The following is an 18,499-nucleotide window of genomic DNA, read 5'->3' on the forward strand; positions in this document are numbered from 1 at the left end:
AACATCAGTGATTATTTCCTTTGGCTAAATTTTTAGAGGTGAAATTTGTCAAAGAAATGGGAATTTTTGAGGATGTTTATAGAGTATATTGTCAAATTGCCCCCCCCAGAAGCGAGAAGGGTTTGGAATTACTTGTTCCTCATAAATCTTTGCCACTACTGAGCATTACCATCTTAAAAAAAAAAGAAGTCTTCTCTATAGACAAAGCTCCTGTTTAAATTTGCATGTCTTTGATTACTGGTGAGGTTGAACATTTTTAAAGGCTTATTTCCCATTTATATTTCCTTTTTAAATTTCTGTGATTCTCCCTTTTTTCCTATATTTTTCTTAATAAGAACTGTTTAATTCTGAACATTTCAAAATATTTTATAAATAGGCTAAAAATTGATGGATATGTTTATGAACTGCCAGACAGTTTAAACTTAAATTCTGTTGCCTAAGTCTGTGGCATGAATACTGGGGTAAGAGTCAGAAGACTTGGATTGTGTTCTTTCTAGTTCTGGGACCAGGTTAATGAATTAACTTCTCCACGCTCAGTTTTTTTCATTTGTGAAATATTCATAAAACCTTCTCATCTAACTTATAAGACATTTTATAAGACAAAATATGAAAATACTTTGAAAACTGTTCAAATGTGTGTAGTATGTGGCTAGGATGCTTTGCTTTTTGACCAGGTCATGGAAAGAATACTTTCTGAAGCTATTTTTTTGCTAGTGATCAAGATCCTTAAATAAGAAGTTACACTATTTATTACTGAGAAATAGGTTTTATGGAAAAGTTAATGCTCCTGCTGGCTTCCCAGTTTTGATGTCTTAAATTGTCAAAATAAAATAATTTTGTGTAGTATGAAGTAAGATAGATTATAAGATAGCTATCTCTGCAAAGATGTTTTTTGTAAAGGAAATTTCTGTGGAATATCAGAATAATTTTGATTGGTCCTGTTTGCAATAAAATTGCATATATCCCTTTTATATTGAAGTGGGACATGCCATTATGTGTGACATGTTTTGGACTTCCGTTGAATAATGCTCTTATGACAAGAAGTAAGTGAGAGTTTCAGTTCTGTTTTGCCATTTGTTTTTCAGTAGTGCACACTATATAAAGTATGCTATGGATACTTTTTATAGTGATTGTGGACCTAATTTTCTTTTTTATTGTATTTAACTTTATTTAAAAAAAGTTTTTAACATCTATTCATTTTTGAAAGACAGAGAGAGACAGAGTGCAAGCAGGGGAGGGGCAGAGAGAGAGGGAGACAGAATCTGAAGCAGGCTTCAGGCTCTGAGCTGTCAGCACAGAGCCTGATGTGGGGCTCCAACCCACGGACCACAAGATCATGACTTGAGCTGAAGTTGGATGCTTAACTGACTGAGCCACCCAGGTACCCCTTGTTGTATTTAATTTTAAAACAGGTTCAAATATTTAGTTTCATTTTAATATCAAAAAATTAAAACATATTTATTAAAATTCTTTGTTATATTTTAGTCATGTTTTTAAAAATTCATGTATTTCTAGGGAGCCCCAGTGGAATTTTTGGTGTTACATGATATTGATTTAATAATATCCCGTGTGGAAAGTAATACGTACATTGAAGAAATACAAGAAGATGAAGATGAGGACATGGAAAGTCCAGATATGGGTAATATGTTTTGTGATGCTCCCTCCCCCACTTCCCCACAGTCCTGCTCAGCACCCAAAAGGTCAGTGTCATTTCAATGAATTAACTTTCTCATAGAATATTTGACATTCAGGGATATGAAAAAAACCTGTAGAAATCATTTCCCAAATTACATTTTATCAAGTTGATTTGGTCAAAAAGGTAAAGATGCTGTATTTTGTCTAGTGTGATACATTTCATTGTTGCCTGCCAGGCTTCTAGCTTTCTGCATCTGTGCTTTTATCTTCCAAATCAGTTCTTCTAGCCCTACTGGTCTACTCCATGCTTAAAAATGAACCAGGAGTACAAAATGGTATTTTATTTTTATTTTTTCTATTAGGAAATTAAATTCAAATACATATTGTTGTAGTTGTAAATAAATCTGTTGACAGTTTGGAAGTAAATTTCAACAACATTCTGAAACTTCTTTTAACGTGTTATATTTCTTTTTATTCTTATTGCTTATATTTTTGAACTACTCTGTAGTTTCAAGGTTATTCCCCTAAACATTATTTACTTTGATTGTCATCTACTCAGCTGGTGTCACCTTCATTTTATAGTTGAATTTTTGCTTTAGCAGAGTTAAGCAATCTACCCAGGGTTGCACAGATGGCACATGATGGAGCCTGGACTAGAACTTAAGCGTTCTGACTTGAAATCTTACTTATGATCATTATTCTTACTGATACTTCTTTCATAAGATGAATCCTATTCTGTAATTGCTCACTTACTTTCCTCTGTTATCCACTAGTCTATAATATCTCTAAAATAGGGTTTATGTCTTGTTTATTTTTGTATTGCATTTAGTATATACTTGAATGTTTTACATAGTATGATTATGAACTCTAAGAAGGGAGTTTAAATTTACATATTCTTCTTATGATGTCCACTCATTATTTTGATCAAAATCTATATTGTAAATTTAATAAGGGCTCTAAGCTTTAACAGTTACCAGTTACCAGTTTCTCAGATTGAGCTATGCTCTGGTTTTTTTCTAATATGCAGAGGTTGGAACTGCTCGTGGTTCAAGCCAGAGATCTCCATCGCATTGTCTTTACATGGGTCCTGTGTTCTGGTCTCTTGCTCCCAGCTTTATTCCTGTCATGGTGCATACATTCCACCCTCCAGTCGAGGGAATCGCCCCTGTGTCAGCTTAATGAGATTCCTGTCTTCAGTGGGAGTTGCTTGTTTCCAGATTTCCTTATTGCCACATCCCCTGAATTGCTTCTTGGCTGTGTGGCCTCAGTTTGTCCTGTGCTGCGGCCTTCTCTTTCTTCTGACTCTGCCTGCTTTCTTTCCCCAGCCTAATTTCTTTGACACCTTTACTTTTTGAGTCTTATTTTGTTGTAGGAGGTTTTTCTTTTTTTTTGTCTTAACTGTTTTCATCTGTAATCCATACTGGCCCATAATAGTGTATGTCGTCATGTCCATATACATAATCCCCCCAACCTTGTTTTATTCCCATTTGTATGTGAGGATCAGGAAAGAGTTTGTTGCTGTGTAAGAGCACAAGACAAAGAAAAATATCCTTCAAAGGAAATGAGCACAGAACAAATCAGAATGAAATGGACTGAATTATATAAAAAGATGGTATGAAAAAATGATTAACATGTATGGCTTAAAAGAAAGTGTCTTTTGATGAATTGGTGAAAGATAGACCCTAAAGAGTGGGTCAATTTACAAGTGAGGGTAGCTTATTGTGAGAGAGAATAGGAAAGAGGGAAAGAAAGTGTTAGAAAAAGAGAAGAACAAGAATGGATTGGGAGATAAGAAAGGACTGGAAAGAAAATGAAAATATGTGAATATGAGGAAAGAATACAGTAAAAAAAATAGGCCCTTATTAATTTTGGTATTAGAGTCATAACTTGTTCGTGTCATGAAATGTGGATTTTTAAATTCCTTTGTTAGTTAGTACAACTGTTATATTTCAGATTTGAACACTGAGGCTCAGAGAGTAACATGACTGATTAGAGTCACACGGCTAAAACTTTCTGAGATGTACCATAATTCAGACCTAATAATACTTTCATTTTTTATCATATTATCTTCCTCCCTTCCTTTCTTTGTAATATGTTATTGTAGAAAACTATGAACTTACCATAAAGTAGGCAGGAGAATAGAAGAGATCTCCTGGTATCCATTACCTGGCTCCACCCACCTACCATCAGCCCATGGCCATCCTGTTCCAGTCACTATGGCCCTCCCCTTATTATTTTGTTGCAAACCCCAAATATATAGTTTTACTCCAAAATATTTCCCTGTGTATTTCAGAAATATAAGGATTCTCCTTTGAAAATGAACTTAATTAATGCTATAATTACATCTAAAAATTAATAGTTATCTTTAATATAATCATATAGCCAGTCAGTGTTTGCATTTCTAGTTGCATGCCCTTTCATGCCACTGTGCCTTTGCACATGCTGTTCCCTTTCCTCTGTATGCCTCCACGGCCTACCTAAGTTTCATTTTCCTTTTAATATTCAGCTAATGTCAACACTTTCTCTCTCTAATCACTTTAGGTGCCCCTTCAGTGTTACCATATAATCTGTACAAACCTCTAACAGAATATTTACAAATGCAAAATGTTTTTTTACCCCATACATGGATGTTGGATGAGTTCACTGGTTGGTTGGTCTAAGTTAATGAAAGGTTTTTACGTATGCAAAATCCATATAACATGATGCACTTAGAATAAAATCTAAAATTCTTGGCTCATATAGCTTATGATGTAGGTACTGCCTACCCTAGAGTTTTCTCACGCCATTTATTCCTTCATCCCATCTTGTTTTAGTCAAATTTGCCCTCCTTCAGTACCTAGTATGTGCTAAGCTCTTTTATGTCCTAGAGCCTTTGTATATATTATTCTTTTTGCCTAAGACATTTTTAAAAATTTTCTATCTGTAAGGCTTTGGCTCTCCCAATCTAAATCTCCTTATTACAATCTCTCATTGTACTATTTTCCTTCATTAAACTGACATAATTTATAACTATATGTTTAGTTAGTGATCAGTTTATTGTCTGACTTTTCAGTAAATAGAAGCTCCATGTGGTCAGGGACTATATCTGTTTTATTTACTCTCTTCCCTAGTGTCCATCACAGTGCTTGTCCTGTGGTGGAATTTATATTTATGTAATTTATGCATTTGTATGTACACTAATTTATTTTTGAACATTTTAGATATTCAAGATGATGAAGTGGCAGAAACTGTCTACAGACATAGGAAGACACAGTTACCTTTGGAACTCACAGTGGAACTAACAGAAGAGACATTTAATGCAACAGTAGTAGCTTCTGATAGCATAGTGCTTTTCTATGCTGGTTGTGAGTATGAACCATTAGATGAGGCAGTATTACATATTAGAACATTTAAAGTTCATGGGTTTTATTTTTTACATTCTGTATATTGCATGTTATAAAATGACATAGCTTTCATAGGTCCCAGGTAGACTGCACATATTGAAAGATTTATTAATTTAGATAAATTATTGTGATTCAAGATAATGATTTTAACAGTTTTTATGGATCTATAGGAAATATATTGCTTTTGTCTTCAAATAATAGCCCTTCAACTATATTCCTTGCAGTATGAGTGCAGAAAATTAGTTGCATTTCAAATCTTCTTGAATGTTTACACAACACTGAGTAGTATATGTCAAATAACAATTTTGGGAACCTCCATCCAGCTATATGGATGCTTTGGAGACATGCATGTTGCAATATCTGTTAAATTTTTTATTTCAATGTAGGGCAAGCAGTATCCATGGCATTTCTGCAATCCTATATCGATTTGGCAATTAAGTTGAAAGGTATCGTAATGTATCCATGCTTATTTTCTTGATTTTGAGCTATAAATATTTGTAAAACCATATCATGCTAAAGATGAATAAAACCACATAAAATTTCAGGTTATGATATTTGTGTCTTTAACATTTCATTAATGAACCATGAGTTTCAAAAATGGTCAGAGGATTCATCTTGGCTCTCTTCATAGAAATGTCTTCAGTAGAAAGTAGAGAGCCCATGTATTAAGTACCGGAGATCACAGAGTTAATCCAGTAGTCTTTCTGGCTGAATTCATTCATGTATTGAGTGCCTACTCTGAACCAGTTACTATTAAATATTAAATAAATACTAAATACACGTAAACAAAAATGTGACACACAATCTAATCAGAGATTCCAGATCTCAGTGTTGTTGAAGCTATACAGTTAGCTCCTCATCGACGAGGATATTTTTATTTCCGATTTTTATTTAAAATCTAGTTAGTTGACAAAAATGGTTTCAGATGTAGAATTTAGTGACCATCACCCACATACAACACTTAGTGCTTACCACAAGTGCTCTCCTGCCACCCCCAGTCCATCCCCTGCCTACCTCCCTCCATCAACCCCCAGTCTGCTCTCAGAGTCAAGAGTCTTGCATGGTTTGCTTCCCTCTCTTTTTCATTTCCCTTTCCCTTGTTCATCTGTTTTCTTTCTTAAACTCCACAGATGAATGAAACCAGATGGTATTTTTCTTTTCTCTGACTGACTTACCTCATTTAGCATTATATACTCTAGCTCTATAGGATATTTCTTTCTTTTTTCTTTTATGTTTATTTATTTATTTTGAGAGAGAGTGTGTGTGTGTGAGCAGGGGAGTGGCAGAAAGAGAAGGAAAGAGAGAATCCCAAGCAGGCTCTACTCTGTTAGCACTGTGCCTGAAGCAGGGCTCCATCTCACCAATCATGAGATTGTGGCCTGAGCCAAAAACAAGAGTCAGATGCTTAATTGGACTGAGCCACCCAGGTGCCCCATAGGATCTTTCTTAATAGCCAAGACCTTGTGTGTGTGTGTGTGTGTGTGTGTGCATGGTCTTGGTCACTTTTTTTTTTCAGTGAAATTTACTTTATTTCATTTTTAAAATTTATTTTTTAATTTATATCCAAGTTAGCATACAGTGCAACAGTGATTTCAGGAGTAGATTCCTTAATGCCCCTTACCCATTTACCCCATCCTCCCTCCCACAACCCCTCCAATATCCCTCTCTTTGTTCTCTATATTTACGTCTCTTATGTTTCATCCTCCTCCCTGTTTTTATGTTATTTTTGCTTCCCTTCTCTTATGTTCATCTGTCTTCTATCTTAAAGTCCTCATATGAATGAAGTCACATGATGTTTGTCTTCCTCTGACTAACTAATTTCTCCTAGTATAATATCCTCTATTTCCATCACCATAGTTGCAAATGGCAAGATTTCATTCTTTTTGATTGCTGAGTAATACTCCAGTGTGTGTGTGTGTGTGTGTGTGTGTGTGTGTGTGTGTGTGTGTGTACACCACATCTTCTTTATCCATTCATCCATCAGTGGACATTAGGACTCTTTATATACTTGGGCTATTGTTGATAGCGCTGCTATAAACTTTGGGGTGCATGTGCCCCTTCAAAACAGCATACCTGTATCCCTTGGATAAATACCTAGTAGTGCAATTGCTGGGTCATAGGTAGTTTTACTTTTAATTTTTTGAGGAACCTCCATATTATTTTCCAGAGTGGCCGCACCAGTTTGCATCTCTACCAGCAGTACAAAAGAGACCTCTTTTTCTGCATCCTTGCCAACATCTGTTGTTGCCTGAGTTGTTAATGTTAGCCATTCTGACAGGTGTGAGGTGGAATCTCCTTGTGGTTTTGATTTGTATTTCTCTGATGGTGAGTGATGTTGAGCATTTTTTCATGTGTTGGTTGGCCATCTGGATGTCTTCTTTGGAGAAGTGTTTATTCATGTTTTTTGCCTATTTCTTCACTGGATTATTTGTTTTTTGGATGCTGAGTTTGGTAAATTCTTTACAGATTTTGGATCTGTAGCCCTTTATCTGGTATGTCATTTGCAAATATCTGATAGTTGCCTTTTAGTTTTGCTGATTGTTTCCTTCACAGTGCAGAAGCTTTTTATTTTTATGAAGTCCCAATAGTTCATTTTTGCTTTTGTTTCCCTTGCCTCCAGAGACATGTTGAGTAAGAAGCTGCTGCAGCTGAGCTCAAAGAGGTTTCTGCCTGCTTTCTTCTCAAGGATTTTGATGGCTTCCTGTCTTACGTTTAGGTCTTTCATCCATTTTGAGTTTATTTTTGTACATAGTGTACGAAAGTGGTCCAAGTTCATTTTTCTGCATGTCACTCTCCAGGTTTCCCAGAACCACTTGCTGAAGGGACTGTCTTTATTCCACTGGATATTCCATTTCTGCTTTGTCAAAGATTAGTTGGCCATACATTTGTGGGTCCATTTCTGGGTTCTCTATTCTGTTCCATTGATCTGAGTGTCTGTTTTTGTGCCAGTACCATAATGTCTTGATGATTATAGCTTTATAATACAGCTTGAAGTCCAAGATTGTGATGCCTCCTGCTTTGATTTTCTTTTTCAAGATTGCTTTGGCTATTTGGGGTCTTTTCTGGTTGCATACAAATTTTAGGGTTGTTTGTTCTTGCTCTGTGAAGAATGCTGGTGTTATTTTGATAGGTATTGCATTGAATAGATTGCTTTGGATAGTATTGACATTTTAACAATATTTGTTCTTCCTATCCAGAATCATGGAATATTTTTCCATTTTTTGTATGTCTTCTTCAATTTCTTTCATAAACTTTCTATAATTTTCAGTGTATAGATTTTTCACCTCTTTGGTTAGATTTATTCCTAGGTATTTTAAGGTTTTTGCTGTAATTGTAAATGGGATTGATTCCTTGATTTCTCTTTCTGTTGCTTTATTGTTGGTGTATAGAAATGCAACCAATTTCTGTGCATTGATTTTATATCCAGCTACTTTGCTGAATTCATGGATCAGTTTTAGCAGTTTTTTGGTGGAATCTTTTGGGTTTTCCATATAGAGTATCATGTCATCTGCAAAGAGAGGAAGTTTGACCTCCTCCTGGCCAATTTGGATGCCTTTTCTTTCTTTGTGTTGTCCGATTACTGAGGCTAAGACTTCTAATACTATGTTGAATAACAGTGGTGAAAGTGAACATCCTGTCTTGTCCCTGACCTTAGGGGGAAAGCTTTTGGTTCTTCCCCATTGAGGATGATATTAGTACTGTGTTTTCATATATGGCTTTTGTGATCTTGAGGTATGATCCTTCTAGCCCTACTTTCTTGAGAGTTTTTATCAAAAAAGATGTTGTATTTTGTCAAATGCTTTCTCTGTATCTATTGAGAGGATCATGTGGTTCTTGTCCTTTTTCATTGATGTGATGAATCACATTGATTGTTTTGTGGATATTGAACCAGCCCTGCATCCCAGGTATAAATCCCACTTGGTCATGTTGAATAATTTTTTAAATGTATTGTTGGATCCAGTTGGCTATTATCTTGTTGAGTACTTTTGCATCCATGTTCATCAGGGAAATTGGTCTGTAGTTCTCCTTTTTAGTGGGGTCTTTGTCTGGTTTTGGAATCAAGGTAATACCAGCTTCATTGAAAGAATTTGGAAGTTTTCCTTACATTTCTATTTTTTGTAACAGCTTCAAGAGAATAGGTGTTAACTCTTCCTTAAATGTTTGGTAGATTTCCCCCTGGAAAGCCAGCTGATCCTGGACTCTTGTGTTTTGGGAGATTTTTTATTACTAATTCAATTTCTTTACTGGTTAATATATAGCCAAGATCTTTTAACCATCCTATGAAACCTGATCCAGTGGTAGGGAAATAAGAATCCAAGGAATGGACTTGGACTCAAAATATTTATGCTATTATCCCAGCAAAAACATAGGGAGTATTGTTAGAAAGAAAGAGATAATGATGGGTTAGGGTAATGTATAATCATTGAATGTATCATGCTCCGTATCTGTAATATGATTTCCTCCTCCTGTTTTTCTTATAATACAAATAGAAGCTATTTTAGTTAAATAGGCTTATTCTCATAGCTATTCTATGAATGTATCTACCATTTAGTTTTTTGGGGCACTAACCTACAGGCTCTTTCTTTTTCATTATTTAGGAAGTTCTTTATGGATAGGTAGCATGCATTATATTTAGCTCACTGGATGGACTTGGCATATTGCCTTACACTCTAGAATATTTGGTTTTTAATAATTGTTGAATAAATGGATAAACTACTATAGTAGAGTTTAGTGAAAAATGTCTACTAGTGTACAACTTATTTACATACTGGGGACTTTTGTGAACTCAAAAAACTCCTTTATAGTTGCAGTCTATTGAAAGATTTAAGTTTCTCTCTTTAGGTTCTCCATCCAGGCTCATAGGAAAAATATTAGAAGAGACAAAAAGAAAAGGGGGAAATATAAACCATACTGAAGTAATAATTGATAATGTCCCTGAATAATAGAATTATCCCTCCATCCAGCCCATTTATCAGATACTGAATGAAAATGGAAAAAGTTTCCCTTACATTCTTCTCTAATGATCACATAAAGAGCCTACCTGATCCCTCAGTTCATGGACTCTGAGTTGTATGTATTTGTAGGATAAAAAAGCAGATAACCAACCCATGACATGATTTCCTTTTTCATTTAGTATGTTCTTTATGAGTATTAGTCCTTTTAGTAATTAGATATTGGATAAATGGACCCTTTTAGAAGTTCAGGAGGCTTAATGTAGAGACGTGTAGTATAGGTAACTGTAGCATTTTATGTCTACATTGAAGCCCATTCTATACCTTTGTAAATTAGGAGAATATTTTAATACTTTGGGCATTTAGTCCCATAGCCTTTCATGTTGACTTTGTCAGAAAAAAACACTTTTTTTTTAATGAAACAAACATTTTTAATATTGTAATAGTCAATAAGGAAACTGAACCAGCAGGATGAAAGAATGTAGTCCTCCATGAAGATATCAAAGCCAGATTTTTCACCTCAACCGGCAATACTGCACGTAGGTAAAGACCATTGGTTAAGCATCTCTAAGCCCTCCCTCCCCTAGCTTCTACCTCATGGCGGTCTCCACGGCGCGCTGCGCTGGGCACCCAGTGCTCCCATACAACGGACCCTCAACAAAATAATAATTGTAAAGTCCAAACCCCACGGACTTCAGTAAAGACTGAGACGGGCAGTCCTTGCAGGGAAATGCGAGTAAGGCCGAAGCCAGCGCTCAAACCAAGGGCAGGGATCCGCAGCCCGCTCTCCGAAGCCCTCAAGCTCCTACGTCCGGTCTCGGGCGGTTTGATCCGGCCTGCGGAGACTCTTAGCGGCGAACCCTCAGCCTTTCGGCTCCGGCCTACACCCGGTCCGGCTTCCGCTTTCTCAGCCTTGCCGCCACTCGGAGAACCCCCTTTCCTCAAAAAAACACTTTCATCTTAGTCCAAGATGATGAAGAATATTTTATCCTCAGTCACAAGGTGGCAGCACATGTCAAGATTTTATACTTACCTAGTGTCTGAAATTTAGAGAACCTGTTTCGGTTTTTTTCATTTACATTAGGAACACTGTTTGACATTCCTGCATTGATAAAGTATAGAGCATGTAATACTACAGGCATCTTAGAATATTAGACTGTTCCAGTTGAAACATGATTAAATTTGAAATTGTTTTATTTTATTTTATTTTATTTTTAAAATTTATTATTTTGAGAGAGAGCGAGAATGTGCCAGCTTGGGAGGAACAGAGAGGGAAAGAGAGAGAATCCCAAGCAGGCTCTGCATTGACAGCATGAAGCTCTATCCAGAGCTTGTACTCACAAGCCACCTGAGCTGAAACCAAGAGTCAGATGCTTAACCAGCTGAGCCACCCAGGTGCCCCTAAAGATTGAAACTGTTTTTAGAAAAAGACATTTTTAATTTAAATTGATAACTTTAATATGTTAGTCTTATCACTTTTACTGCTATGTATCAACATTCTTTTTTCCATTTTATTATTTTTCAGTTTTAAAGATAACATTAAAATTTTCAACTTGGGCTGCAGGAACAAAGGAATAATAACATATTTAGCAGTGATAGACCTGTTGAGAATGTCTTTTGAAGGGGAAAAACTGCATTTATAATAGTACTATAGTCCATACATTGGTGGCATTACGTAGTATGGTACTCTGTGTGAATAAGCATCACTGGACATTTATTGACTAAATGAGTAAAATAACAGATAAAAGAACTTTGTAGAGAAGTCATTTAGCAGATTTAATTTTAGAAGGAGTAAGGATTTATTATTGTTTATATGTTCCTACAGTATTCAGGTTTAATATACTTTCGTGTTAAAAATGAAAATTTGTTCATGAAGAAATATCAGGGTTCCACACATTTTCACTGGGTACATACTAAGTAACAGACATTGTGCCAGGCAGCAGGTGCACGGTGGTGAATAAGGCAGATTGCACCCTGTGTGAGTTATCACACCGATTGCTCACACTAAATCTGAAGTGATAAGTTTTGCATCTGAGTGGTATAATCTAGAATTATTTAAGATATAAAAGTTTTAGTGTTTAAAATTTTTGGTGACAAAATAATATTTTACAACTTTAAGCATATGATTAGGTGAGACCCTTCATTAGAAAATATCCCAAATTGATATACAGTTTCCTTCTTTGATATAATAGTAAGGTTGCCTTTTATTAGAATGTATTTTTTTCCTCTCAGTAGTTAAGTTGTATGGTTCTTGTTTTATTTGGGTTTTGATCTATTCTACCTAACAATTTACATATTCCGGAGAACTTTATATGTATTATTTACAGAACAAGTAAGAGTGTGTATTTGTGATTCTACTATATGTTTTTTAGGCTGAAAATAAATTATTTAGATAGGATGGGGTACCTGACGCCTTAGATGAGTCTCATGTATGTCATTTATTCACACACTATTTAGATGTTTCATGTAGGACTCCTCTAGATGCGGAAGGTGAGTGTTGAGTAAAACACACACCGTCCCTGCTTTCAAGGAGCTCTCGGTAGAGACAGACGTTAGTCATAGAACAACACAAATGAGTATGTAATTAGCTGAGACAAGGACAGGCGGTGGTTCCGAAGGAGCATAGGAAACTGATGTAGATCAGCGTGTTTGAGAAGGCTTTCTTGTAGTAATCACACATGCAGAGATCTGAAGGGATGAGAGAGACCTAATGGCAAAAGTTGGTAGGAGTTGGCTGGTCACCAAACGGATTCGAGTTTTGAAAAGATATCTCTCCTTCAGGGTAGAGACATAATCAGGTTCAGGAGATGAGGTAAGAGCCTGTTGTATTATGCAGGAGAAATGATGACTGGAGCATACTCAGTAATGAAAAATGGACAGATATGAGAGACAGTTGAACCTTGAATAAGGTGGGGGTTAGGGATACCAACTCCCCTGCATTGTCAAAAATCCTCATGTAACTTTTGACTCCCCCAAACTTTACTGATAGCCTGTTGTTGGCTGGAAGCCTTGCTGATAACATAAAGAGTCAATTAACATATATTTTGTATGTTACATGTCTTGTATGCTGTATTCTTTCAAAAAAGTAAGCTAGAGAAAAAAATGTTAAAATTGTAAGAGAAAATACATTTATAGTACGTACTGTATCAAAAAAAAAAACACATGTAAGTGGATCTGTGCATTTCAAACCCATGTTGAAAGGTCAATTGCATTTAAAGTTTAGGTGGTCTGATTTCTTCTTAAATTCCACATAATGAGTGAAATCATATGGTATTTATCTTTCTCTGACTGACTTATTTCACTTAGCATAATTCTCTAGCTCCATCCACGTCATTGCAAATGGCAATATTTCATTCTTTTTAATGGCTGAGTAATATCCACTGTGTATGTGTATTTATATATTTATATATGCCACCTCTTCTTTATCCATTTATCAATCAGTGGACACTTGGGCCCTTTCCATAATTTGGCTATTGTTGATAATGGTGCTATAAACTTCAGGGAGCATGTGTCCCTTTGAATTAGTATTTTTTTTATCCTTTGGGTAAATGCCTAGTAGTGCAATTGCTGGATCATAGGGTGTTGTAGGTCAGTGATGAATCACTAAATCCTACACCTGAAACTAATATTACACCTTAAATAAAGTGTCATCTTTAAATTTAAATAAAATTTAAATTTAAAAATTTAAATAAAAACTGGAAACTACAAAATAAAGTTTAGGGGGTAAAATGGAAAAGCCATGCTGATGCTTTGACTAGACATGGCTGGTTACAAATGGGGTGACACTAAAGGTGATACTTTGTTTTCTGATTTTTGTAAGAATGGCAACCTATAGGAAGGAAACCATATTTGGGTTTAGACATACTGAATTTGAGGATGTTTCCATTCAAAGAGAAATAGAGAAGGCAGTAGGGATACATGGGTCTACAACTGTAAGGAGGAGGCTGAGTCAAACATGGAAACATGGGATTCATTCTGTTGTTGATAATTACTGAGATTGTCTTAAAAGAGAGTGTACAACAAGAGATCAACTTAAACTGAGCCTGAGGCACTCTCATCTCTGCTGTCAGAACATGCAAAAGGGACCAAAACAGAGCAACAGAAGGAGGTGGGGAGATAAGCCAGTAGGGGAAGGTGTTGTAGAAATCAGGGGAAGAGAGAACCCAGCAGAAACAGTTCATTTTGGTGAGAGGTTAAAATAAGTATGGACTATAAAAATATTGTCAAGTCTACCCAACTGAGTTTCCTACATTAATATTTATAAAATGTGCATTTTCCTTTTGTTCAGGCACATCCACTATGCTGCTTACTAGAGTGAACTGTGCAGATTGGTCTGATTTATGTACTAAGCAAAATGTTACTGAATTTCCAGTTGTAAAGATGTACAAGGAAGGCAAGCACCCAGTATCTTATGCTGGTATGTTAGGATCTGAAGATCTCCTAAAATTTATCCTGCTGTAAGTATTCAGATTCTCCCTAAGACGTTTAAAATTTTAGGTCTATAAACCTCCTAATTCCCATGCTTTGTTGACATACTTTGAATAGGTAAAGGAGTAATGAATTGAGATCACAGGATAAACATTGGTGGGGAGAGCCTATCCACATCACTTTTGGGGAGACAGACATTTTATTGAATGAGGGTGATTTTTTTTTTATTACAAGGGTATTTAATTGACTTTTGTTTTGTCTGATATTTATCCTGTGAAATATAGTGTTTGTTAATAAGTTCAATATGTTTTATTTTTTTTGCAAGCTATAAAGTATCTTTAAAAATTAATTTTGAATGTAGTTATATATTCATCCAGCAACAGGATTTCATGCCCAGTGAACATAACATCTGTCCAAGAAGCAGAAGAATATTTAAGTGGGGAATCATATAAAGACCTGGTCCCCTACTCTAGTGTGTCTGTGCTGGGACTATTTAGCCCAAACATGACAACAGGTAAGTAGAAGTGAACTTTCAAATTATGTAATGGATAGTTAAAAACATGCTTACTAGTTTTACTTTTAAAAAGAAATTTGTATCTTTTTAAATTATAGAGAACTCAAATTATAGAATTTTGAAAATGAGAAATTTGAGGGAAAAAAGCCAAAATTATTTAGAGTTGTTAAATTTTGATGTAATTCCTTCCCTCATTTTTCTGTGCACCTAAATATTGTATATTATTGTGTTTTAATATAATTAGACTGCGTATCTAGGTTAGCGTCTTGCTGTTTTTATTTAATATTACATGGGTTCATTTTTTTCCATTGGATTAATATTCTCCAAAAGTGCTACAACTATATATTTGTATGAAAATACTGTAATTTATTTATCAACAAGTAACATCTGTTGTTTTCCTTTTTGATTTTTGCTGTGAAGAGCATTTTTATTTATGCATCTTTGTGTGGAATTTAGATTATTTAATGGATATAGATTCCCAGTAGGAGAATAACCATGTTTTCTATAAGCTATGTGTTATATGTGTTATTCATTTTTAAAAAATGGGTTTTTAGTGCTTGTCTAATGAATTACTGTGAGCTTTCTATGTATTAAGGATATTAAGTTCTTGTCATTTGTTTTAATTATTTTCCCCCAGTTTGATTTTTGGCTTTAATAATTTTTATATCTAGCAGTTTAAAATTTCTTTTCTAATCTCTTGATTTTGATTTCTTTCATTGATTTCAATTACAGAAAATCTGTCATCTTTATCAGTATTCAACTATATATTTTTCTCTTGCTTTAATTTATAATATTTTCTTTAATTTATATTATCTTCTTGCTTTGAATATTTTTTAATTGTGATAAAATACACATAACAAAATTTACCATCTTAACTTTTTCACCATATAGTTCATTAGTGTCAAGTATATTTACATTGTTGTACAACTAATCTCCAGAACTTTTTCATTTTGCAAAACTGTAACTCTGTACCTGGTAAAGAACAATTCTCCTTTTCTCTGTTTCCGTAGCCCCTGGCAGCCGCTTTCCACTTTGTATCTCCATGAATTTGACTATTCTGGGTACTTCCAATAAGTGCAATCATAAAGTATTTTTTATTGGCTGGTTTACTTAGCATGATGTCCTCAAGGTTCATCCATGTTGTATCATGTGTCAGAATTTCCTTCCTTTTAAAGGCTGAAAAATATTTCATTGTATTTATATAGCACAGTTTATTTATCCACTCATCTGTTGTTGGACACTTGGGTTGTTTTTACCTCTTGGCTATTGTGCATAATGCTTCTGTGAACATGGGTCTTCAAATATCTCTTTAGGACTCTGCTTTCAATTCTTTTAGATATATACCCAGAAATGGACTTGCTGGGTCATATGATAGTCCTATTTTTACATTTTTGAAGAACCACTGTACTGTTTTCCCTAGTGGCTGTACCATTTTATATTCCCACCAGTAGTATACAAGGGTTCTAACTTCCCCACGTCCTTAGCAACACTTATTTTCTGTTTTTTTTTTTTTTTAATAGTAGCCATCCTAATGGGTATTAGGCTTTGATTTTATCATTGTCTTGATTTTCACTTTCCTAATAAGTAGTGATATTGAGCATCTTTTTATGTCTTGTTGGCCATTTGTATATATCTTCTTTGGGGAAATGTTTAGTCAAGTCCTATGCCCATTTTTCAGTCGGGTTGTTGTTGAGTTGCAGGAATTCTGTATATATTCTGGAAATTAACCCCTTATCATATATATGAATTGCATACATTTCTTTGTGTTACATGGAATACCTTTCCACCCTGTTGGTTATGTTCTTTGACTTTTTTTCTTTTTAAGTCTTTAGCCATTTAGATATTTTTGTGCATGGTATGAAGTTAGGGGCTTTATTTTTGTCTAAGTAGTTAATTATCCTTTTTTTGCCCTCTTTTTTATTCCAACATCACCATATTAAATCCGTGTCTGTATTGTGTATACATATATATGTTTATGATTATTATAATTATTTTAATGCAATTTATTGTCAAATTGGCTAACATACAGTGTGTAAAGTGTGCTCTTGGTTTTTGGGGCAGATTCCTGTGTTTCATCACATGCATACAACACCCACAACTCATCCCAACATATATATATCTGTTTAAATGTTTTCTGTTTTATTCACTTTTGTCTTCCTATCGATACCTAATCTACTAATTTTATAATACATGTTGAATATATAATTGGGTCAACTCTCTTATTTATCTTTCTTTGCCCATTGGCTCTTCCAAGTGAACTTCAGTTCATATATTGTCTAAACTTTTTTTAATGTCTGTTTCTTGTTTTATGCTTCACTATTATTTCTTCAGTTAGTCTACATGGAGTATACTTCTTTTGGTTTTATAGTCCCCATGGCTAGAGAAGATGTTATTTTAAAAAAACAAACAAAAATATTGGAATCCATAAGCTTAAAAGCCATTTCAATGATTTTGACTCCTTTTGTGGAAGATGAGGATGCTTTTAATTTCTTCTGTCATATTTTTCTATATATGGGCCTCTATAGTCTTGTATTGTAAACTCATAGTATCATTATTCTTGAACGTTCTTTGCATTATATATTTCTCTTTGACAATTTTTTCATTTTCTAGTATTTTATTATGAAAAATTTCAAATATACAACAAAGTTGAAAGATTTTATAGTGAACAGCCATATACCTATCATCTAGTTTCTACTATTAGCATTTAACTTGTACTTGATTTAGCACATGCCTATGCATCTCTCCATCCTTCTTCCATCCATCAATTAATTCATCTTATTTTTTTTTTAATTTTTTATAGTTTATTTTTGAGACAGAGACAGCATGAGTAGGGGAGGGGCAGAGAGAGAGAGACACAGAATACGAAGCAGGTTCCAGGCTCTGAACTGTCAGGACAGAGCCCGACACAGGGCCTGAACCCATGAACTGTGAGATCATGACCTGAGCCGAAGTCGGCCACTTAACCAACTGAGCCACCCAGGTGCCCCTTCATCTTATTTTTGATGCATTTCAAATTAATGTTTTTTCCTTTCAGCTTTGATACATTACTGATAGCAATTAAACCTTGTTAGTTTTACATAGCATCATAGACTACAGTGTTCTTTTAATATCACAACTTCTCTATTTTTAGACTATTTTTTTCTAGCTTTATAGGAATATTTTACAGTAAGTTTTAAAGGAAGGGTACACAGGGAATTTTTTCCTAAGCAGTAATATTGCTTAGAATGTTATTCTTTTGCCTTTACATACGGATGGCTTCTTGACTAGGTAACAAAACCCTTATTGGTTTTTTTTTTTTACCATCATGTTAGCTGTTGGCTTTTATCTGTCCCCTTATTTTTCTTTCATTTAAGATGAATTTCAAATTTTGAATAAAATCTTTTAAGGATATTTCTAGCATCAAACTTATACTGGATACTGTTAACTACTTATTAAATTTTGCTTTCTACAAATTTCTGTCTAGTAATTTTTCCCCTCTACTTGGTCTTCACAATCTTAAAATAAAAGCCAACATAACTTACTAGAAAGAAATGGTAAGAATATATGTTCTGTGACTTCCCATCTTAGAAGGCAAAATCCTAGAGGGG

General features: G+C 34.7%; 1 protein-coding gene across 4 annotated transcripts in view; it reads left to right on the forward strand.

Moving 5' to 3' along the window:
* The window catches only part of TXNDC16 (thioredoxin domain containing 16), a 130,392-nt gene that overhangs the window by 80,417 nt on the left and 31,476 nt on the right, over positions 1 to 18,499 (forward strand). For 3 of the 4 annotated variants that reach the window (XM_029952356.1, XM_029952355.1, XM_029952357.1), the window contains 5 exons: positions 1,516 to 1,639; positions 4,836 to 4,979; positions 5,405 to 5,464; positions 14,259 to 14,427; positions 14,776 to 14,912. In XM_029952356.1, coding sequence (XP_029808216.1) covers positions 1,516 to 1,639; positions 4,836 to 4,979; positions 5,405 to 5,464; positions 14,259 to 14,427; positions 14,776 to 14,912 — 634 coding nt within the window. The remainder of the gene's footprint in view (positions 1 to 1,515; positions 1,640 to 4,835; positions 4,980 to 5,404; positions 5,465 to 14,258; positions 14,428 to 14,775; positions 14,913 to 18,499) is intronic. The other variant, XM_029952358.1, reaches the window with a different exon arrangement.

This window comes from Suricata suricatta, chromosome 9 (assembly GCF_006229205.1).
Source record: "Suricata suricatta isolate VVHF042 chromosome 9, meerkat_22Aug2017_6uvM2_HiC, whole genome shotgun sequence".
Lineage (NCBI taxonomy): Eukaryota > Metazoa > Chordata > Mammalia > Carnivora > Herpestidae > Suricata > Suricata suricatta.